This window comes from Salvelinus fontinalis, chromosome 23 (assembly GCF_029448725.1).
Source record: "Salvelinus fontinalis isolate EN_2023a chromosome 23, ASM2944872v1, whole genome shotgun sequence".
NCBI classification, from domain to species: Eukaryota; Metazoa; Chordata; class Actinopteri; order Salmoniformes; family Salmonidae; genus Salvelinus; species Salvelinus fontinalis.
In genome coordinates, this window is record NC_074687.1 from 19,485,674 (window position 1) to 19,510,771 (window position 25,098).

A 25,098-nucleotide genomic window follows, 5' to 3' on the forward strand; every position below is an offset into this window, starting at 1 on the left:
TTATTCATTAGATAGACTATTTAGATGGCTTTGCTAAACAGTTTTAGACATTTGGCCTCCAACTTGCGCCCTGACTCTACCAGCATCATGTGCGCTTTAGGATGAAAAGAATAGAGGCAAATGAAACTAATCAAAGCCTTGTTTTCAGTGTCTTAGTACACAGTGCACAGCTATAGATACAAAGTTTCAATAACTTGGTAAAGATACATATTATCTTCTATATTCTCCCCTCAAACAAATAATCTTGCTTCTGACCAGGCCACCTGTCATGGTCTTTGAGCTCGCTCTGATTTTCAGCTGTTCATAAAGCTCTAACATAACTTAAATCAAATAAAGCCCTACTCGTGCAGAAGGTTATGATACGTTTTGAATTATATTTATCAAATAAATGTAGTACTATTTTTTTCCATAAATCCCTGACGATGTTAATTTAGTGCTGGATGGTCAGTTACGAGGGTCCAGTTTCGGATTCCTCTTCCAAGAGTTGTTCTTTCTCTCAACTGCAATTGGTTGACACATTTTGGCTCTCTCTCTTTCTAGGCCTCTCATTGGACGCGCGAGGTTTGACAGTGAGCGAGAGGGTTGCACTTAACGCTTCGGAAAAAAAGTTATCCAGAAGTGAGTATCAATCAGAGAGCGGGGTGAAGGACAAAAAGAGAAAAAGGAAGAGGCAGAAAAGCAGGACGGAGAGACAAAAGCGATAGATAACATTACTTTCGAGCAATCAAACGCGCCGTAGAAATGGCATATCATATCGTTAGAGGTTTGAACCACCATTTATAGTCATAGTTTTCGGATTACTTTCGTCATTGTCGACTCTTTGCACTGTTGTAAACATTGACGTGCGCATTTTCCTTGTGCTCACTGCTTGGACGGAGTTTTTGTTTTCCCTCTTGTGGATTTGCCTTGGGAGAAATGAGTGACAGGAGGCGATCTGCCGCTGCTCTGAGCTCGAGAGCGCACGCCTTTTCGGTGGAAGCCCTGATCGGGTCAAACAAGAAGAGAAAGCTCCGCGCCTGGGAGGAAAAGGAGCTGGAGTTGTCTATGGAGAGCCTCGCCACCAACGGACAATTAGGAGACGGCGACGACCCTGTGCATTGTCTAGATATCGAGCCCGGTCAGTGCGTAACCACCATCACTTCATATTTTGGGGTTGTTGAATATTGTTATGCTTCAATCACAAAACTACGGATTATATCTCATGGAAAAGAGGAATACAGAAAAGGCAACCATTTCATCACCATCTCAAAGATAACGAGTCCTTATACTTTTTCCTCAGATAACTAATGTGGAATAATATAGTAGCCTACTACTGTAGGTTAATAGTGCCCGTAAATAATATATGTTTGTAGTTTAACATAACTATATACCTTTGGCCTAATAGTGGTGTATTAACATTGTGTAAACTATCAAAGCCGTTAACCACAAAGTATTGATTTTGTATAAGAACCATTGCTTTAACAAATTAATTGTCCTGTCAGTAGAAGCACGCAGAAAAGTAGTAGCCTCTCGTGGAAGGTCACGGATTTTTTTTTTATTGCGCTACTATATTCATTCATATCTTAAATGGTTACCTTAATTAAAAGTTGTATTACCATTGTTTTACAAATGACTACATATTGGTACAACATACACATGCATGTGAGGCCAGTGCCCCCTCTCTATTAGGCCTAGCTGGGTAAAATCTATTTCACGTGTGCCTTCCCACTGAGCACAGACGTCAATTCAACGTCTATTGCACGTTGGTTCAATGTCATTTCATTGAAATGACGCGCAAACAACGTTGATTCAACCAGTGTGTGACCAGAGGGTCTCTATTGATACAATACAATTGGCCATACAGGTGACGCCAGTGGAGACATGATCACTTGTAATTAATATTTACATATTAAGATGGTCTTGAATTGAGAGAGATATTTGGCAGAGATGGGATAGGCCTACATTAGCAGCAAGGTTACACGAATTAGTGTAGGTTCTGTGGTTCAATGCAAATCATGCATTTTTGCAGAGTGTCACATACAAGATATCGTAAAAATAAGCCATCAAAGGGCAAATCTGTTTTTTTTATACCCCCCAAAAAATGGTGAGTCCAAATATAATATAAGACAATGTGTGTGTGAAGAGAGTGTGTGTGTTGTTTGCACATGGTTAGCCTGTGTGCCCTGTATTTTCTATTCCAATTTCGTACAGCATATATAGACCTAGTCTAACGCCATAATTGTTCATATTTGGGAAACAATAGGCCAATGAAACGTACGTTTAAACTATTTGTATTATTATGTTGTATTGGTTTATTTTTCCAATAATATAAACTATTTCGCTATGTGAAATTAAGGACACGCAACCCCCGTCTGCGTTTGACCTATAGGCCTACTAAAAATGTGTTCAGTGGATTACTTTAAGTCTAAGGAAAACATCAACACAGCTTTCAGTCAATTCTTGGGTCTTAGTATTATTTTGAAACGTTTTAAAAATGTGTATTTTTGCAGTATATTTGCTATAGGAAAAACGTCGATTGGGTAGAGACTCAGGCCTCAATCTCCAAGTAGCACTCACCTATATGAGCAATGGTGCGTATAAAGAATAGCCTAAAACATAATTGGGACATCAATATATATTTCATTCAAATTGATGATTGTGAATTTTGTATGCCTAAATCCCAAAATTGATCCCAAAATGGCCTGCTATGAATTACGCAGGCTTTTTATTACTGTTAAAACATTTCATATCCATAAATCGAAAATCGAAAAATCTTTAAAAAATCTTTTTGCGTTTTTTATTTGTTGGAAATGTTGTAATAAGCCAAAGAAAGTAACTTAGCCTATCAGGATTTTCAATAGGTCGAAGTTAGTGCAGGCCTAGGCCTACAGTGCGCAAGTCACATTATATTCAAGTTATGATAGGCCTATCTATCATTTTAAATGATAGAATGTTCTAAATTATTAACGAAGACAGCAAAATCTGCATGAAAAGCTTTTATATGTCACAAATATATCGTATTTTCTACGTTTTGTGGGATTTGGAGCAGGTTTGAATTGAAGAACACTGCATTGATCTTATCGGAGAGACTGATGTCAAAAGCAGACAACAATGACATAAGAGGCTTCGAGCTTGAATATCCTTACTTTATTAACTACATGACGATGGAGATATTCCATAACCTGGCCTATTCTAACCGCCTCTGGCCTCAAATATGAATGTAGGCCTAATATAAATTGATACATATCCTCTCAGCTCATTATAGCCTACATTGAATTTCAACAGACACGTAAACCAACAATCCCCATTACAACTGGCTTTACAATAGGTCTTGTAGCCTATAGACAAAAGGCTTTATCTCAAATATGTAGGCCTGCATTAATTATCTAAAAGGGTCTAAAACGTTTTGCATTATAGGCTATATGCCTATATATATATATTATTTGGTTCATTAAAATCATTGTAGACTCATTTAGCGTTACGTGCATGGCTTTATGATCTACATATTTATTTATAATTTTACAATTCATTGTTGAGGCCTGGTCAAGCTGCATGGTCGAGAAGCCGTCAGCAAAATGACTGGACCCTCGCGCACAGAGGTTGCTGACTGAAATGCGCCAGCCGCCAAGCGTTGGGCATTTGGTGGATGCCTCACAAACGAGGAGAACCGAACTAAATTAGTTCACAGCTGAGATGCAGGGTATCGGTACTACCATTGACAATAGGACAGCGAGCCAGTCAGTCAAATACAGGTGATATATCCTCCACGTTTTCACATGAGCTGTTCCAGTTAGAGTGGTCGTTAATTGAAAAGACACGTTGTCTCGACGAGCTCCAAGTCATTATGAGCCAGATTCCTGGCAGCGTTGCAGGCTGTGTGTGAGAGTATCCAGCCTTGACTAGCCTCCAGTTGATGCGTAGACCAGCCATCATTGAAAACAGCTCGTCTCTGTGGTCAGTTTGTGCGGTTTAGGCTTTTTACTTAATGATTTTGCCTCCATGTGAAGCTTTCAAACCGACATGGTCATATAACATTCTTATTGAAAGACACGTCTTGGAAGAATATATCAAAATTGTGAGAACACCACACAATAGCTTAAACTGAATTAATCCCAATGTGTTTTCCCAGAGAACCAACATGTATGACAAACATTACCTTGGTTTCAGATAAGCACATGTAGGCCTGTCTGCAGAATTTCTCCTCCAAAGCAAGGACTATTATCAATATTAAATTACTTGCCTGAAATGTAAATATCAGCACTCTCAGGTGTGTGCGAGAGAGAGAACATACAAAACCTGTAATAATAAGACAGAGTACTTGTTGATTTAAAAATACATATATATAACATATTGCAGATTGCCTCACTCTTAAAGATACTGGCCTATTACTAAATGGTTTGTATAGCATCTATGTCTCACACAGGGAATCGGTAATTATATTATGGATAATAATTTAGACTTGTATTTTTATTTTTACAGTCTATGTGGTGACACTGGATTTTAAGAGACAGGCATAGGCTACTGAACTGTTTAATCTTTATTTTAAACCATATATTTGTGATTTTGTGATAATTCTGTCCGTACTTCATTTAACTCTGTGGTTTAAATATGTTTTCCTATTCTGTATAATAATATATTATATAATGTATGATATATAAATTGTCACTTGGTACTGATTATCCTAGAAACATTTTCTACATTAGAGACTCAAATGTAAAGATTCTGCCTCTGAGAAGAAAAGCCAAAATGTAAGACAACAGATGTGTGCGCTATTAAAATGGTTCAATCTTAATTTTATTGCCTCTCCCTAACATGGGTCTGAATTAAATTCAGGCAGAAACAGGTGGTTCTGCTTCTTGTGGATTGGGTTACTCTTCAATTTCATGGTTGGTAGATTGCTACTTACCCACTCTGTTACAACTGTATTAAATGCATCTTCTATTCATGAACCTGTTTCCATAGGAAGGGCTTTACCTTGTAAGGCAAGTGTGTAATTATCACCAAAGACCAGATTAGTCATACTCTGTGAATAGTCCATTGTTCCAATTCAATAGTCACACACATATTTGTTAGTTTTTTCGAATTAGCATTTTTTGCATGTTTTTTCGAATTAGATCATTACATAGTGAATGAGTTTGTGTGTGAGAATAAGAAGCTAAAATCCATAATATTCTTTGTGTTATAAAAGTGTTATAATTCACATTCAAACTATCTAGATTTCTTGTTGTGACAAACCGAAGACACCATTATTGTTCTTTTTTCAAACTTGGTAGACGTACAGGGAATATCAATGTTCTCCGTCTAATGAGGTTCAACACAAGTTTCTCTGTGCCTAACCACAAGTTAGTTTATAGGGTTTTGAACAAGTGAGTGCTGTTCTCCATAGTTTAGCAGAGATTGGTGCAGTCTTTATTGGACAACTGTCTATGATTGTAGTTGGTCTGCATTAATCATGCAGTTGAGGTTAGCGCCAGATTTCTGACTGCTTCCACCTTTCTCTCTATTAGCTGCAGTGAGGTGCTACTTCCTTAAATATATCTATTTGTTCCTCTCTTCCTCTCACTCCGTCTCTTTCATTGTCTCCCCATTTCTCTCTCGATATGTTGATTTTTACCCAGCAATATCCTGTGTAATGTGGGATAGATGTGTGTCGTTTCTGTCACTTATGTTGCTCAGCTGTACTGACTGGTTATAGTGGGTGAGACAGAGCAGGCTGTCAGTGAGTAGGGGGACAGTGGGATAACTGTGGTGGACAGGGACTGGTCTGGTAACATGTGAGGGACAACGTGGTGACTCATTGAGGGCTGGTAGATGCACGCAGCGCAGCTTGATGACAGCAAAGGCCGGAGATGACAGCAGCAACCAGGCTGTCATGGTTGCTCTGAGCAGGCACAGATATCTGGTCTGGCCTCTCCCGCTGTGTGGCTGATGGCTGTGGGGCTGTATGGGCCAAATCAACAGCCACTCTGTCTGCCTTGTTCTTCGGCACATGGTGTGAGGGAGAGGATCATCACCGCCAATACGCTGAAAGGATCTCTCAAGTGGATGACGAAAAGTCTTTCCCTTAAATATCTCACTCCTTTTCTCTGCATCTCTCTCTCGCTCTCTTTCTTCCTCTCTCTCGCTCTCTCTCTCTCATATTACTCTCTCATCCACCTCTCTCTCTCTCTCTCTCTCTCTCTCTCTAATCCCTCTCTCTCTCATCCCTCTCTCTCTCTCTCTCCCTCTCATCCCTTTCTCTCTGTCTCTGTGGTGTATCTGTCCTGCCTGCAGTGGCTTCATGTCTCCACTCAATGCTATTGTCTCTTGTTTTGGGGCTGGTGATCACTTGGTGGTTAGTCCTGGGCCACACTCCAGTCTTTAACAGTCCTGCATCTGCATCATAACCCTGCTTACTTGGTGTGTCCTTCCAACGCAACCTACTCACGTCAGGGCTCTCAATAAATAATACAATATTACAACCCTGGGACTAAACACCTCCCTCTGCAACTGGATCCTGGACTTTCTGACGGGCCGCCCCCCAGGTGGTAAGGGTAGGTAACAACACATCCGCCACGCTGATCCTCATCGCAGGGGCCCCTCAGGGGTGCATGCTCAGTCCCCTCCTGTACTCCCTGTTCATTCATGACTGCACGGCCAGGCACGACTCCAACATCATCATTAAATTTGCCGATGACACAACAGTGGTAGGCCTGATCACAGACAACGACGAGATCGCCTAAGAGGAAGAGGTTAAAGACCTGGCCGTGTGGTGCCAGGACAACAACCTCTCCCTCAACGTGATCAAGACAAAGGAGATGATTGTGGACTACAGGAAAATAAGGACCAAGCATGCCCCCATTCTCATTGACGGGGCTGTAGTGGAGCAGGTTGAGAGCTTCAAGTTCCTTGGTGTCCACATCACCAACAAACTAACATGGTCCAAGCACACCAAGACAGTCATGAAGAGGGCACAACAAAACCTATTCCCCCTCAGGAGACTGAAAAGATTTGGCATGGGTCCTCAGATCCTCAAAAAGTTCTACAGCTGCACCATCAAGAGCATCCTGACTGCTTGCATCACTGCCTGGTATGGCAACTGCTCGGCCTCCGACCACAAGGCACTACAGAGGGTAGTGTGAACGGCCCAGTACATCACTGAGGCCAAGCTTCCTGCCATCCAGGACTTCTATACCAGGCGGTATCAGAGGAAGGGCCTAAAAATTGTCAAAGACTCCAGCCTCCCATGTCATAGACTGTTCTCTCTGCTACCACGCGGCAAGCGGTACTGGAGCGCCAAGTCTAGGTCCTGGAGCGCCAAGTCTAGGCTTCTAAACAGCTTCTACCCCCGAGCCGTAAGACTCCTGAACATCTAGTCAAATGACTACCCAGACTATTTGCTTTGCCCCACCTCTCCGCCGCTTTACACCACTGCTACTCTCTATTGTCATCTATGCATAGTCACTTTAATAACTCTACCTACATGTACATACTACCTCAACTAACTGGTGCCCCAGCACATTAACTCTGTATCGGTACCCCCCTGTATATAGTCTCACTATCGATATTTTACTGCTGCTCTTTAATTACTTGTTACTTTTATCTCTTATTCTTATCCTTATTTTTTTTAACTGCATTGTTGGTTAGGGGCTCGTAAGTAAGCATTTCACTGTAAGGTCTACCTATACCTGTTGTATTCAGCGCATGTGACTAATACAATTTGGTTTGATTTGATTCGATATTGGCACAAACAAAGGAGACAGTACATTAATAAAAAATAGAATGCATAACTTTACAGTAGACTGTATAGAACTCTACCTGGAACCAAAAAGGGTTCTCCTATGGGGACAGCCAAAGAGCCATTTTGGAACCCTTTTGGATTCCATGACTTTATTTGGAAACTAAGATCTGGAATAGTTAATCTGGGAAATTTCGTCAATTCATGTTGTTTATGTAGGCTACACTTCTTTGCCATTTTCATTGTTGTTATTGTGTTGCCTCTATTAGAGATTTAATGGGAACAAATATATGACCTTTGTTATAACTTTGTTGTGGATCCTTTTCATATGGCGTAGTAATATATGACATTAGACTATATACATAGTAATATGAATTAAAGTGTGTAGTTCGTGAGTATGTTTATTTGAATAATACGTCTTAAATTCATATGGGCAAGAGTCTGTTAGTCATACTTTATATTTTTATGCTCTCATTGACTGTGGCGTGGCATTCAGTTGGGTTCATTTTTCAGCTTTTTTTTATTTTGTTCGTGGGCGTTTGTTTTCATGTACAAAACCCATTTCGTTTGATGCATGCTTTACCCTTCTGTTTTTTGTATACCCCTGGATACTTTATGACATTTCAAACGTAAATGGAATAGTTTTAGTCAGATTTCAATTTTCTCCAGTTTTGGTGCTTTCTCTGAGTTCATGCTGCAGGTGATTTGGCCTCAACGGGCAATACCAGAGACCATAAAAAACAGGTCAATACTCAACGCCAATTTTCCTAAAGCCCCGGCTCTACTGTGGCTGCATTTTCATAATCTTGATAATCTCCACAGATTCGGAGGCGAGCCCCGGATCAGACGACGAGGGTTTGGCGGAGAGGACGTCGTGCTCCTTCGGCTCCCCCGCGGACCTGGCCCCGGCGGCCTGCGAGCCGTCTCCCGCTGCCTCCATGGAGGAGATTCAGGTGGAGCTGCAGTGCGCAGACCTCTGGAAGCGCTTCCATGAAATTGGCACGGAGATGATCATCACTAAAGCGGGGAGGTAAAGCAACTGCTGCATATTTATGATTTAAGGGACTCATCTGATATTATATTTCCTTCTAGGAATAGGCTGCGCTGAACACATGTTCTGTGTTGGCCTACTATAGGATAGACTAGGCATATGGCCTAGCTTTCTATAGGTTTTACGACTAGGTGTATTGCCTCTGATGACGCAAAATTGTTTATGAAGTTCTGTGCAAAATTGAATATAATTGCTACATTTTTCCACACGCACACGCACACACGCACACCGAAACCTAGTTTTGCGCAGAAGATGCCCGTCCTCTATGGGAATTACCCCTGTTTTTGTGGGGTGCTAATGTGTTGCACATGGGGGAAAGGGCTCCGGACGTGCGAGGGCCGCTCCAATCAGAGGCCATACATGAAGTGTGAGGGTATTCCATGGCTGATGTCAGAAAATAGCCGGCGAAGAAAGGAACTGTTTCTAATTAATCTCTTTGAAACATGTTTTCGGTTTTCTTATCCTTTTGGGTAGCAATTACAACCTAAACCGAGCATATAACTAAACCTACACTGTTCTCAGGAAGACCTTTCCCCTGCGCGCTCTCACCGGGGGGGGGGGGGGGGGGGGGGGGGGCATGTATTTCCCGTCCATTTTGAATTTTACGATCAAGCAATATGAGAAGGGAACTTATTGCTTGATTTATTTTTTTTGCCGTCAAGGAAATTTATGAAGTCCACTTATTCACAAAGTAAGCCTAAAAATAAAGCGATCTAGGGTATTACTATTCCCTCCATGAAACAAATGAAAAACATTGGGAAAGCATGTTCCTCTGTAGGCCTATAGTTTGTAATACATTAACCTATTTACATATTTGTTTATTTCAAAATTAGGGTATTTGCAGATAGAAGGTGAAGAGGTTTATCTAACCTAGGCCTAACTGACTTTAGTTTCAAAGGCCACTTGATTTTACAGCTCAGTTTTCTTTAAACTACCACTATAAACTTCAGCTAACCTTAGCCACTACAAGCCACCAATCAATGGAAGTGATGGAGAATCTGAGTATGTTTAATTTTTTAAAATGTCCAAATCACCTGAAATCAATTCAACTCAACTCCATGTTTGGTTTGATGTTTCTTAAAGGTGATTTGGCCCCCAAAAAACATGCTCACATGCCCCCATCACTTCCATTGATTGTTAGTTTGTGGTGGCTAAAGTTGGCTGAAGTTCGTAGTGGTTTAACGATAACTGAACCATAGATTACAGTTTCTCTTATTTTCAGGGTGAGGAACCATCTAACATCAAGTTCTAAAATAGTGAACTACTCCTTTAAGGCCATTTCAGCACCCTGTTTTGAGTTCAGAGACTTCAACACATTTAAATACATATATATAGATTTCATTTTTTATGGATCAGAAATATTACTTATGTTTTAGGCTACCATTTAATGTCAATTAAGGAGAAATAGATGCCCAGTAAAAACATCAGCATCAAACCTTTAGATTTGTCCCCGTCTAGGCTAATATAGACCTACCACTTTAACAACAGAAGATAGTACGATATTAATTTTAACAACAAAAAATATTATGATATTATTCACATTTATTAAACATATGATAATTCCTCTGACTATGTAACACGCATCAGAAGAGAGCGAGGCCAGAGCGGAATGTTCTATGGCCTAACATAGGGATGCGCATATTTCTCTTCTCAATTGAAAATGCTTTCCATTTCGTTAAACCAGATATACATTATTTTTGATTATTTTTGTCGAACTTATTTTTGTCGAACTTTTATTTGAAGCTGACCAATTAGTCTACATGTTTTTATGGAGAAATGTCAAGGACCACGTTGTTTGCGTGTTCTTTTGGTAGGCCTAGGCCAATATCAAATTGCATAATATTCTAAAGTTGTACTGTGAAGTTGTGAAGTTGTATTTTTCGGTTTGCTCTTATGTTAATACTACATGTACGCTAACTTGACAGCTAACCCGTAAATCAGATTTACCTAAACAATATATGATCAACGTTGTTTCATGATATTCATGAATCAGATTTACGTTGTTAATCGCTCCATAAATAGAACCAGTCCCTGTTTCAATGCAGTAGGCCTAGAGTTTACAGGACTGGCTGCGTGTATTTCATGGCTCTGCTAATAATAAGCCTATAAATTCAGAGGAGGAAGTAAGAAAACAGCCCTCTTTTCTCATTATGAGGGAAAAGATGTATGACGTTTACATGAAATAAAAATGCAGCTTTTGAAGTGTAAAACGAGGAATGAAGTTGAACATGTCTCTGTGTATGCAGTCCTACTTTTAATAGGGCGTCTGTTTGCGTTCTAAACTTATTTTCCTGGTTTGATTTGCGTCGAATAACAAAAAAGAACTTCTCATGATTGGGTACACATTGTCAAGGAAGAGTGAGTTTGTTGCCAGCTCGTGCATCAAGACAGTTTCAATCTTCTTTGGATGAAATGACCTACTTTCTTAAATCAGAATAATATTTATTTAATGAAGACATGGAACTTTGATAGACATTTTAATGAATTATCATAAAGTTGTGCATCTAAGCCCTTTTATGATGGGATGAGGGGTGAAAATGACCTCATATGACTGGCAAGACATTGGTCAAACTTCAAACCTTGTCTCTCTCGGGTGTTGTGAATTTTCTCAGTGATTAGCCCAGTGGTGCACTAGAATGTATTTCAAGTGACGTTATACTTAATGTCTGCATTAATTATACTTAATGTCTGCATGGTGCAGGGTTTCTTTTCCCCTTTTTAATGCTGATACTCATAATCCAATATTAAACTTTGCAAGCTAGTTTGCTAATATCACACACACTCTCTCTCTCTCCCTCTCTCCCTCTCTCTCTCTCTCTCTCTCTGTCCTCTCTTAGGCGGATGTTCCCTGCAATGAGAGTAAAGATCGTGGGTCTTGACCCCCATCAGCAGTATTACATAGCCATGGACATTGTTCCTGTGGACAATAAGAGATACAGGTATGCTCCTATCTTCTTAAGGTATGCTCACACTTCTTAGCGCTTCCAAACATTTCCTAACTTCCCAACTAATTTCCTAACTCCCCCATTCAGATGTGTGTGTACAATGATGTATCCACAGTGATGTACACATACAGTGTCTTCAGAAAGTATTAATACACCTTGACTTTTAGTTGTTTTACAGCCTGAATTCAAAATGGATTAAATAAAAAGAAAAGTCACACCCATCTACACACAATACCCTACAATGACAAAGTGAAAACATGTTCTTCGAAATTGTAACTCATTTATTGAAATTTAAATACAGAAATATCTAATTTACTTAACTATTCACGCCCCTTAGTCAATAATTTGTAGAAGCACCTTTGGCAGTGATTACAGCTGTGAGTTTTTCTGGGTAAGTCTCTAAGAGCTTTCCACACCTGGATTGTACAACATTTGCCCATAATTCTTTTCAAAATTCTTCAAGCTCTGTGGAATTGGTTGTTGATAATTTCTAGACAAGCATTTTCAGGTCTTGCCATAGATTTTCAAGTAGATTTAAGTAAAAACTTTAACTTGGCAACTCAGTCTTCTTGTTCACTGTCTTCTTGGTAAGCAATAGATTTGGCCTTGTGTTTTAGGTTATTGTACTGGTGAAAAGTGATTTCATCTCCCAGTGTCTAGTGGAAAGCAGACTGAATCAATTCTTCCTCTAGGACTTTTCCTGTGCTTAGCGCCATTCCATTTATTTTTTATCCTAAAAAACTCCCCATCCTTAATGATTACAAGCATACCCATAACATGATACAGCCACCAGTATGCTTGGAAATATGGAGAGTGGTACTCAGTAATGTATTGGATTGGATTTTCCCAAAACATAACACTTTGTACTCAGGACAAAAAGTGAATTGCTTTGCCAGATTTTTTGCTGTATTACTGTACTTTAGTGCCTTGTTGTAAACAGGTTGCATGTTTTGGAATATTTTTATTCTGTACATGCTTCCTTCTTTTCACTCTGCCAATTCGGTTAGTATTGTGGCGTAACTACAAGGTTGTTGATCCATCCTCAGTTTTCTCCTATCACAGCCATTAAACTCTGTAACTGTTTTAAAGTCACCATTGGCCCCATGGTGAAATCCCGGCGCAGTTTCCTTCCTCTCCGGCAACTGAGTTAGGAAGGACGCCTGTATCTTTGTGTTGACTGAGTGTATTGATATACCATCCGATGTGTAATTAATAACTTCACCATGCTCAAAGGGATATTCAATGTCTGCTTTTTAAAATTTTACCCATCAACGAACAGGTGCCCTTCTTTGCGAGGCATTGCAAAACCTCCCTTGTCTTTGTGGTTGAATCTGTTTGAAATTCACTGCTTGACTGAGGAACCTTACAGATAATTGTAAATGTGGGGTACAGAGATGAGGTAGTCATTCAAAAATCATGTTAAACATTATTATTGCACCGAGAGTGAGTCCATGCAACTTAATATGTGACTTGTTAAGCACATTTTTACTCCTGAACATATTTAGACTTGCCATAACAAATGGGTTGAACATGTATTGAATCAAGACATTTTATTTTTTATATTTTTTATTGATTTGTAAAAATTTCTCAAATAAGTATTCCACTTTTACGTTATGGGGTATTGTGTGTAGGTGTAACAGTTTTGCTTCCGTCCCTCTCCTCGCCCCTACCTGGTCTCAAACCAGGGACCCTCTGCACACATCAACAACAGTCACCCACGAAGCACCGTTACCCATCGCTCCACAAAAGCCGCGGTCCTTGCAGAGCAAGGGGAACAACTACTTCAAGGTCTCAGAGCGAGTGACGTCACCGATTGAAACGCTATTACCGCGCAACCCGCTTACTAGCTAGCCAATTCACACCGGTTACATAGGCCAGTGACAAAACGTCTCAATGTTACCCATTTTAAATTCAGTCTGTAACACAACAACATTTGGAAAAAGTCACAGTGTGTGAATACTTTCTGGAGGCACTGTTCATTCAATACAACGCATTATTGGGACATGACACTCTCCATGTCCGAGATTGATGTTCTAATTCAGTCAAACCAAACTAGTCTCTTCCCCCATCTTGGATGAAATAGCCTACTGTTGATTCAAAAAATAATAGGTTTGGGACAGTAGTTAAAAAAACAAAACATGCACAGATCATTTCACATGGTGATAAGAAATGCAGATATACACATAAATCTGAATGGAACCTGAAACAATGGTCTTTACTGTATGTCCATCTTGGGGATATGTTTTTATGATGGATATCTCCAGGCAAAGTATCTGAATGAATTTCTGGCATAGAACACAATGTCTGGCGCTCCAGAGAACCAGAGGAGAATGAAAAGTATTTATCATGATGTGTTTATGGTTCGAGTGAGACCATCAAATTGATAGCTTTATTCACTGTGTAAATGGCAAAGCACATTTTTACTGTTAACCTATTTGACCATGGTGGAATACTAGTTTTATATATGTAAGTTATCTCAGCCATCTCAGGACAGTGTCAGAGTGACAGACAAAACGGCAGTGTCATAGTTGCAATAACGTTATAACAGCGCTACAGATGGGTTACCATGCCTTTGTTTAATTTTATCTCAAATTGAACACAGAGTACATCTTCAGTTTATATATCAATAACATAGATTAATGTTATTGTTGTTACAGACATTTTTACTATGTTTAAGTTTTATTTGATAAACAGAACTTGGCTGTCTTGAACGGAACACTGAAGAACCACTTTAACAATGCATTTTCAGTAGTTAAACATTATGTATTCTTTTCCCAAGTTGTTTATTTACATTTTTTCATTGAAGCACAGTAGAACCCTGGCGCTCTCATTGACTGCAGCATTTGCCTGAGAGTGAACGGTCTAGAGAACCAAAATATCATGGAAGATTTTTAGAAGCCAAAAGATCTTGTAAAATGAAATAGGATTTTCGTCCCGGCTTGGGACTTTACCACAGGGCTTTGTAAACTGAGCTCCGAGCTGTCACTGGAATGTCTCATAGTTCTCATAGAGTTGGGGTCTGGAAATACAGTCGTTACTTGCTTTACTTAGGCTCTCTGCCTCTCTTTAGGAACTTCTTGTTTTTTCTGGGCTCTTTAAATCTCTATATATTAAGTGTCCTTTATGTGGACAGTTGGTAAGTTTTAAGTTTGAATCACATTGAGGACACAGACCAGCAATGTCAAGCTCTTAAAATTGACTTTGTCCGCTATATGTGAACACAAATACGCACGCACGCACACACACACACACACACACACACACACGAAAACACATGTTTACATATGAAGACTTGACTTGATGAACTCAACCCTGTAGGGTAATGTAATAGTAATATTTACTCTGTCAGTAAGGTAACCCAATTTCCAGTCTGGGTTTGGCAAGTGTGTGTCAGTCTGAATTTCTGTTTGTCCATAAAAGTATATATCTGTTTGATGAGTTGCATGCATACATATGTTGTGTCGATGGTCTGTGTGTGTGTGTGTGTGTGTGTGTGTGTGTGTGTGTGTATAGGAAGTGTGGTGTTGGATGAGGGGGCGTGCATATCCCCCCCCCCTCATCTGTCCAAAGGGTGTCACATAAAGTCAGATCTTTATTGATTGTGCTGGAGCCAGATGGCAGATTTATGGAAGATGAAAGGGGACTAATCAAATTTCCAGTCCTGTTTGGGGCTAAGGTTTCTCTCTTCCTTAACACTTTCCCTGCTACACCGAGCTTAACCCTAAACAGCACTCCAAACAGGAAATTACACAAACGCCTGGCATTCTGTGTGTGTGTTTGGTCTGGGGTCGGGTCTGTGTGTGTGTGTGTGTGTGTGGAGAGAGTGTTTGTAGGTGTGTACAGGGGGGTCAAGGCTGTGTGTGTGCGTATGAGAGAGAGACGAGAGGGTTGTGTAATAACAAAGAGGCCAAATTAGAGTTTTGTCCATGTTATACCGCTGAATGATGACTTTGGCAGAGGCGTTGCAAGTAAGCACTTTCAACTGTGCACATGGCCAGAACTAAAGGCAAACAGCTGTGCCTGGGGCTACAGTGGACTGGAATCAACCTCGTGCTACAGTCAGTCAGCCAGTCAGTGAGGGGAATGCTCTATGGTGGGCGGGGCAGCCAAATTGTACCGTAACTTACAATACAACATAAAATGTTATGACTAAGCTTAATTGATAATATGTCATTAAAAGCATATGTAGTGTGAGGGGATATTTGATGTCTCTATTGTGAACAAGCCCTGCATCTGAAACAAATGACACATGATGTCCAAGACTTCAATGCTTCCCAATAACATGCAAAACCTGTTGAAAAAAAACAGAAAATGAAATGTGAAATGTGGTTTGGTGCTGATACGTCTGTCACTGTGTGTGTGTCGTCCAGGTATGTGTACCACAGCTCCAAGTGGATGGTGGCGGGGAACGCAGACTCCCCCGTGCCCCCGCGGGTCTACATCCACCCAGACTCCCTGGCCTCTGGAGACACCTGGATGAGGCAGGTGGTCAGCTTCGACAAACTCAAACTCACCAACAATGAGCTGGATGACCAGGGCCATGTGAGTGAGCCGGTGAGCCGGCTTAACTTGACATACCATTGCCTCCCTCCTACACCTGTACACTGTTACACCTGTACACTGTTACACCTGTACACTTGAACACTGTTACACTTCTACACTAATATAAATATGTATTAGTAATTGTACTGTTTCAGTATTTCTCAAAGTGCTTCACATTATAACAGGGGAATTTATTTCACCCCACCCATGTATAGATGAGACTATTCTTGGAGAAGAAGAGAGACTGTTTTTGCTACTTCGGCCTTTATCGACTGATACTGAAACAGTTGATTGGTCATGATGTAGTTATGGCACATGATGGCTCTCCTCATGACATGAAATCAGTGCTGTTACAGGCCAGATTGGTTTGATTACCAAGTTGTTGAAACAGTCAAAAGCCAATGCATACCCATTTCTCCATTGAGGTCCTGATTTAGGGATGCCAGTGCGGCGCTGGTGGGCTGGCACACCCTGGTCCTCATGTGGGCCTGTTTTCCATCCGGCCAGCTGATTCTATCGCAGCTCCATTCTTCTGACAAATGTATTAACAGATGCAGCAGTGGGTGCGTATTTTGAGGGTAGTCAGGCAAGGCCCCTTTTTCCTCTCCCACAGCCTCGTTATAAGGCCTTTGTTCTCCTGGAGGCCTTGAGGCGAGAGGAAATTAACTTTGTAACTTCCTGTGTGGGAAACCTCACCGCAGATAGGCTGGTATCTGACCCATCTCTCTTCTCTTCTTCCTCTGACTACTATCAAACCTCACCATCAACAGCGGTAGCTATTGGTTATTAATCATCTGTTTCATGTGCTGCTGATTTTCCAAGCTGATTGGCTTTTGCTTGTGATTCATAAATTAGATATAAATATGTCGCTGAAATCACTGCATTGCTACAGAAGGCTGTCAGTGACGTTACAACATGTATTGTTTTGACAAGAGATCTGTCAGATAAGACCCTTGGCTGCTCTGTGTTGTTGTGAGCTCAGTGTGTGTATGTGTGACGGGGGCAGGGTTGACCTGACTCAGGCCCAGGCAGGACTCAGAACCCTTGGTCATAACTGCAGGGTCCCGTGAGCCGAGCAGGGGGGCAAGGGGAAGGTGATGGGGGGGGGGCCCTGGCTAGAATATTACATTTACTGTCACTGTTATTCAGTACTGTTTCCCCAATCTCTGTTTGAAATGACCCCCTTAGTTGTCTGCGGCTCCAAGGAGGCTTTCTCACTCGGGCTGTAATCAAGAGCAGACAGAGAGCCGGAGGGAAGGCTGGGCCGTCGTAACCTGACTCCTCGGCTCTGCTCTCTGGTGTTAAATACTTACCTCACCACCTCTCTCATTAGAAGTGTGGACTCATGTTCCTCTTAATTATATAGCTCTGATATGAATTCAGACTTGCTTAGACACTTACACTTACACACACACACACACACACACACACACACACACACACACACACACACACACACACACACACACACACACACACACACACACACACACACACACACACACACAGAGAGAGAGAATGTAATCATTACGATCTCTCTGTGGTTTCAGATCATCCTCCACTCCATGCATAAGTACCAGCCTCGTGTCCATGTGATCAGGAAGGACTTCAGCAGTGACCTGTCCCCCACCAAGCCTGTTCCCAGCGGAGAGGGAGTGAAGACCTTCAGCTTCCCTGAGACTGTCTTCACCACTGTCACCGCCTACCAGAACCAACAGGTCTGAGACCAGACACCTTTCTCTTTGTTGCTACAATGGTATGTTGCCACTCAATGGGTCTATCTGCACCAGGCTTAGGATCAATTCATTTTCATTTCTGGAAGTGAACATCAATTCAGTTTATGAATGGAAAATGAACAATTATTAATATTATTAACTCAAATTCTTATTTTCATGAAATTCTTTCTTCATTCATACATTCATTAGGTCCCTCTTCGATTAAAAAAAATACGTTATGTTGACCCGTTTTTTCCCTCTCCAACATGTACATTGGTCATCGCTATGTCATGTGTTTTGATTGTAATGTTTTTCTTTCCTGCAGATAACAAGACTAAAGATCGACCGCAACCCATTTGCTAAAGGATTTCGGGATTCAGGCAGAAACAGGTATATATATCTCCAGTAACCCGAGGTCCGTGTAATACAACATGATTCAGCGTTCGCCATGCTGTGTGGCGCAAATCTTTCATTTTCTCCAACGTGGCCTTTAATATGGAAATAATCCCCTGGAGATACCACCTAATCCCATATGCTGCTCCATATAAAATCAGTCATCTCTCCCCTGCCAAGAAAACCCCATTACATCTGAGATAGAACCACATGTTTTGGGTAGGGCTCTCTCTCTTTCCCTCCTTTTCTCTGTGTGCCTCTCTCTCTGTGTGCCTCTCTCTCTGTGTGCCTCTCTCTCTGTGTGCCTCTCTCTCTGTCTCTCTTTCTGTCTCTCTTTCTGTCTGTCTGTCTGTCTGTCTGTCTGTCTGTCTGTCTGTCTGTGTCTGAATTATCATATATAGCGGGGGAAACACTGAACCAGACCCTCAGCACATGAAAGCTCCCCTCCCATCTGGAGTGCATTTTCGGCACAGATATTTGAGACATCTTTTTTCATTTTTCAAACATTAGAGTGCTGGGTTTATGAACTAGCATTAGAATTTCATTGCAGAAAACTACAGATTAAAAGATTATGCAGGAATAAGATATTTATAGACAGAAAATGTATTTATCTTTACACAAATCCTAACCCTGCTCATGGTAGTAATTTACCTCATCACTGTTAAACTGTGCGGAGTAATGCCACAGTATAGCGATTTGAAATCAATAAAAACAGGGACATATTACACAAGCTAAATTGTACAATTAACTACAGAGTTGGTTCTCTATGTATTTATATGTTAACACAGATCCGTCTCTGGCATTAAATTATGATTATGTCGTCAATTGGATTTTGGCTGGTGACACATTACTTTATGAGGTAAAACAGGGCATAGCTTATTTGTTGGGTTTTGATCCTGAGCACTATGAATGAGCGCACTGATGGCCAGGGCCAGTGTGATTAGCGTAGTGCGCTAACGAGCTGGAATGGCCCGGGAGTTACTGGCCCTAAAATAACATGGTCGGGACAGGCCCTCGTTTCCCTGGGATAGGGCTCAGCAGGGCACACAGGAGTAAATCACGCAGGAAGGAGAACCGTGTTCAAGATGAAATGTCACCCAGATTTATGATCACAGTAAAAACCTGCTCCTTTTAATGGCTCCAGTTTCCTCCGTCTGACTCCACTTCTCCTTCTCTGCCTCTCTCTTTCCAACCTCTCTCACTCATACTTACACTCCCTCCTTTCTCTATGTGCCTCTCTTGTTCTTTTGACTATCTGTTTTCCCGTCACAACTCTTCCTTCCTCTTTCTATTGCCCCGCCCTTGTTATGTTTTATGTACCCAACCCATCCCTCATACTGACCCTCTTCTTTTCCCCCACTGTTTCAGTCTCTCGTTCTCTCTCTCACACAGGACTGGTCTGGAGGCGATCATGGAGACCTATGCATTCTGGAGACCGCCTGTGAGGACACTCACGTTTGAGGACTTCACCAACATGCAGAAACAGCAAGGTGTGTAAAACTGCATCTAAACTATGTCCTAATCTCCTATCTACACTCTCTCACTGTCACTGCATACCTTTTCCTTTCCCTTACCTCACAGCACATCAATTATCTATGTCCTTCATCAGTCTGGTCATCACTGGTCATCACTTTTGGCATGTCCGTCTGACTTGGAATGTACTGAACTTTTCACATTCTGCAGGACCTTAACAGTAAAATAATTAAATGACCCCTGTGGCTTTTGGACGGCTATTTGACGTGAGCGGTATCAGTGAAAGTCGCATGCGTATCTCCCCAGCGAGCACAGCCCAGTGTCTCTACTCATGGCTTGTATCACAGGCCCCCGATGCTTAAAGCAAGCCGATTTCTTCAGCACTCCTTTCTCCAAGGTCATGATGACATTAGGTCACTCAGTATTTTGTCTGTGTCGACATCTGTTTGTTATCACAAACTCCTCCAAACCGATCAGACGTTAATTAAAGTCTTCGCGCCTCTGATGAACTTTGGGCGCTCCGTAAGGACTGAGCACCCCCCAGCTCCACCAGACGGCCTTCCAGCGCGGTAATCAACCGTTCCCCTCAGCAACACTAACGCTGCTCTAACCCCTGCCGACCAGAAAGGAAAACATGACATCACTGTGATATCTTCCTCGCCTTACCAACAGAAACTTGCAGAACTGAGCTGAACAGAACAGCACAGCTGTATTATCAAAGGCATATGGCGCAGTCAGAATCAGAACTCTGGCCAAGAGAGAATCCTGAATTAGTTAGTTATGCAGTGTTTTTTTTTCTTTAGCTGGTTTCAGATGGAATTTTAGTGAATGCGGCCCAAATTCTCATTAATAAAGAAATATGTGAGTGATATCCCACAGCTATCGGTCGATTCCAAAAGCTTGACTTATTGCATGTTAACCTGTGCCAAGATGAGTTTTTTATTTTTACGGTCATACATATCTAAATTATGAATGCATGATTCTTTGAGAAAAGGGGCAAGCTCGGAGATCTGTTGACCCAACATGTAATGTACCAAACTGAAGCCACATTTATGCTCAGAAACAATTACTGTTATTTATGAGAGGGTTTAAGATCCCATAAATAGTACTATTTAAAAGAAGTAATGCGGTCATGCTATTAGTCCTTAAAATCAGATGTTGAGCAAGTCAAGGTGGTGAAGTCAGCTGCAATTTACAAGTAAGTGTAATATCGAATTCTTTAATACATGTGAATTAAGATGCTTATGCGCCAGTCTTAAACAGCACTCTCTTATTTGACCGGTTAAGATCAAACGGCAGCAGTTGCTGGAAGGAGACATTCGGGCGGCGAAAGGCTGAAATGAGAGATATTGTCAGAGTGTGATTGTTGGCCAGTGTTTGTGTTGTTGTTTCACTCCGTAGCGTTGGTTCTGTCTCACTGTCTTTGCGTTGTGTGTCTCTGTGTGTTTTTTAGGAGGAAGCACGGGCACCTCTCCCACCACCTCCAGCACAGGAACCCCCTCCCCTTCTGGTGCAGCCCACCTCCTGTCCCCCTCCTGCTCACCGCCTACCTTTCACCTGGCCCCCAACACCTTCAACGTGGGCTGCAGGGAGAGCCAGTTGTGCAGCATGGGGTTGTCTGAGTACCCGGCCTGCGCCCGCAGCAACATGGCGGCCCTACAGGGCTACGGGGGCCTGGCTGACAGCTCCTACGGACGCCTCCAGGCAGCAGGGGGCACTGTGGCCTCCACCCAGCAGTCTGAATCGTTCCTGCCCCAGAGGACTTCCTCCCTGATTGCTGCGGGAATGCAGGGGGGCGGCCATGGCTCACTGTCTGGTGGCAGCAGTGGAAGCGCTTGCGGAAAGATGGATGCCTATGGAGGTCAGCTGACCTCGTTCCCAGCCTCCCAGCTGCAGTATGTGATGCAGGCGGGCTCTAGCTCTGCTTCTGGCTCTTCCTCCTCTGGCTCCTCCCCCTCATCCGCCCACATGTTCAGCGGGGGCCACCACCATGTGCAACAGGGGTCCTACAACGCCTTCTCACTCCACAACCCCTACAACCTGTATGGATACAACTTCCCCACCTCCCCTCGTCTGGCTGCCAGCCCCGAGAAGCCCCAGGGCGGCCTCCTGTGTTCCTCTTCCCCTGCCGGGGCATTTGCCGAGCGCCAGTACCTGTCCAACGGTGGCATGGACAGCATGCACATGATCGGCAATCCCTCCACTGGCCAGCAGGGGGCAGGCTCCTGTGATGGCCGGCAGTATGGCTCCTCCTCTCAAATGTCTATGCACATCGTGTAAAAACTAGGATCTCACTTCTGACCCAATTTTTGCTGTCCTGTTATTTCAACAAGTTATGTTTCTTCTACGATAAATCTGTTATCTCAGATGTGCTATTGATGTTGAGTCATTTTACATTTAGCGTTTGTAATACTGAGGTAGCGTACAAAGTGAACCTTTCAAAAAATGACTTTTCATCTCGTGATGCTTGTTGTTTTGAATTTCCCCCCAACAGGCTTTATTCAACGGAGTGAAACTGTTATTTAATTGCCACAATAGTGTTAAAAAGGCGAAGTCAAACCGTATACCTGACTCTCTCAGTAACTGTTCAGAACACTAACCCCACTATTGGGGACACACAGAGGGATCCGTGAAGGAGAGGAGCCCATATACTCTTACTGTGCAGGGATTCTCAGGAGTGAACACATGAATTTGTTATGGTGCAATAGTAATGACAGCCTCTACAGTAACTCAGCCTTGTTGCTATGGATTATATCCAGCCCCGGACATGATGTGACAGGGGCTTCGTGAGATCCAGAAACTTCACCTCCACTTCCACATCTCTAGTTGTAACAGGACAGTTATGCAACATTATTCTATAGCGTTGTGGCAACATTGGGAGAGAACTGAAAGGGTTGTGGATATTAACAGTGCCTGATCAATATGGTTTTCCCTCTGGCCACCCAGAGGTGATGAAGGGAGGATGATGGATGAGGCACAAAGGGTGAACATAATATAATACAGCACATACTGGAGGGATGAAGTCAAAGACCTACAGGTCAGGGTGAGGGAGGAACTATGTGTGTCCGACAGGGGCCCAGTTGTTGGCCCTGCATCTCTCAGTGGACATGCTGAATGAGAGGCTCTGTTCAAGGGGACACTGAACATACAGTGAAATCACCACAATCTTATCAACTCCTTTCCTCACAGACTGGAATGGCTTCACAATTTTGAGGTGATTACCTTTTAAAAAGCATATATAAGATAGAGAATGCAAGTAAAAACCATACGCTTTAAAATTGTTGTGTGAAATGTTTTAAATATACAATAGGAGAACAGAGTAATTAAAGTATGTTTTGGTGTGTTGTAGATAAGCGTATTTAAGTGCCAAGCAATAATGCCATTATATTGGCCAATCTATCATGAAGACAAATGTGTGGAAAAAAGGGAAATATCAAAAAGTATTCTTTAGAAAGGCATTTAAAAAAAAAATGTAAATACAGGTGCCAAGCACAGTAAAGTTCAATAAACATTTTAATTCATTTACATGGTTTTGATTCATTTACAGCCATCACTATAGGATGCGCGTACCATCCGAGTGGACCACTAACAAAAACACAAAGAATAGAGCAAATGCATCCTCTGACATTTTCTTATTCAAATATCACTTACTAACAATTACAACGATACTCTACCATATGGTACCATATCATTCAACATCCATGGGGTTTATTTAATTAGTTTAAATAACAGGAAATCTTACTGACTGTGGCTTTATCATCAGAAATCTGCAATACTCTAACTATGCAAGTATGGAACAGTAAAGATGGAGAAAGATATACCAGAATATTGTGTATTTTAGAAAAAGTATCCAAGAATGGTCTTATTTATTATCCCAAGGTCCTGTAAACACATCTGCCCTGGTTGGTTTGAACCAATGACTCAACACATCTGCCCTGGTTGGTTTGAACCAATGACTCAACACATCTGCCCTGGTTGGTTTGAACCAATGACTCAACACATCTGCTCTGGTTGGTTTGAACCAATGACTCAACACATCTGACCTGGTTGGTTTGAACCAATGACTCAACACATCTGACCTGGTTGGTTTGAACCAATGACTCAACACATCTGACCTGGTTGGTTTGAACCAATGACTCAACACATGCCACCTGTTTCAGAGGAAAGCAGCTCGTAATCATTTGAACATGAGAGAGGAGAGAGAGAGAGAGAGAGATAGAGAGAGAGAGAGAGAGAGAGAGAGAGAGAGAGGTCATACAGTATTTACAATGATTCTATTCTTGCTCTGCGGTGCCCCTCATTACAGATCCATGCAGACCCCAGTGATTTAGCAGCCCAATCAGCATCCATTACATGGATGTCCTCCGAGGAGAAAGTTCCTGCCCAATCACTTCCTATCATGCGTACGGTTCCAACCATGAAATATCATATCTGAACCATGATCAGAGAATGAAGTGGGTCTGGGACCATGGAGACAGGGCTCAGTATTGGAAACACCTGTTTTCCAACCATGACTACAGCAATGAGTGGATGAACCGGAGAGGAGAGCAGCAATGATTTCATAATTTGGCAAAACTCCATATATCTGGACATTATTTCCAATAATTATTCACGTTATTTGTCTGATATCCCCCTACATCTTTTCAGCAGCATTTAAAATCAACTTCTCCTCACTGCAAAATTACCTCAGCTTTATAGAGAAAATGCACGCACGTGGTAGGAAGAACACAGAGTAGAAATCTACAAAGCATATGATACAATACACAGCAGAGTCTGCTATAGCTCTGTACTACCGTATCAAAACATTGCCTTCTAGCGCCAGATTCAGAACGGCTTGAATAACAACCTCCTCACATCCTTTCATCTTGGCTTCTTTCATTAGCAGTAAAATATGCAACCAATCCGATTGATTGGTTAATAGATGTATATGTCTGCCATATAGCAAAATATGAAACTGGAACAATTTAAGATTCCCAACAAACTTCTGACAGGCTGGATATTTTATGAGACACTCTGACAAAGTTGAGAGGGTTCCAGTGCCTATTGCTGGGCTTTGAGGCCATTTTGAGTGACAGCATGTTTACTGGAAGGTATCTGTTCCATAATCCTCTCTGTGGTCATTGATCTTTCTCTTTGAGAAGATTTCAGACGTTTTACAGATTCCCAAACGTGATATCTGTCCCCAGGGAACCTTACTGGGCAAGATTCTGACTGATTCTGACCATTATTGGAACTGTGCAGAAAAAGGTACAAACAACTTCACTTTGACTGGGGACTAGGGGG

General features: G+C 41.9%; 1 protein-coding gene across 2 annotated transcripts; it reads left to right on the forward strand.

The window, feature by feature from the left end:
- Positions 1-632: 632 nt before the first annotated feature.
- Positions 633-23,340, forward strand: LOC129820985 (T-box transcription factor TBX15-like). 2 transcript variants are annotated; one of them, XM_055878170.1, is made up of 8 exons: positions 633-1,117; positions 8,519-8,726; positions 11,585-11,686; positions 16,063-16,246; positions 17,785-17,952; positions 18,275-18,339; positions 19,735-19,832; positions 21,269-23,340. In XM_055878170.1, exons 1-8 carry the CDS (start codon positions 916-918, stop codon positions 22,093-22,095), a joined length of 1,854 nt encoding a protein of 617 aa, XP_055734145.1. In that variant the 5' UTR covers positions 633-915; the 3' UTR covers positions 22,096-23,340. The 2 variants fall into 2 exon arrangements, with proteins under 2 accessions (XP_055734145.1, XP_055734146.1); XM_055878171.1 differs by having other exon boundaries at positions 16,063-16,234.
- The last annotated feature ends 1,758 nt before the right edge of the window (positions 23,341-25,098 follow it).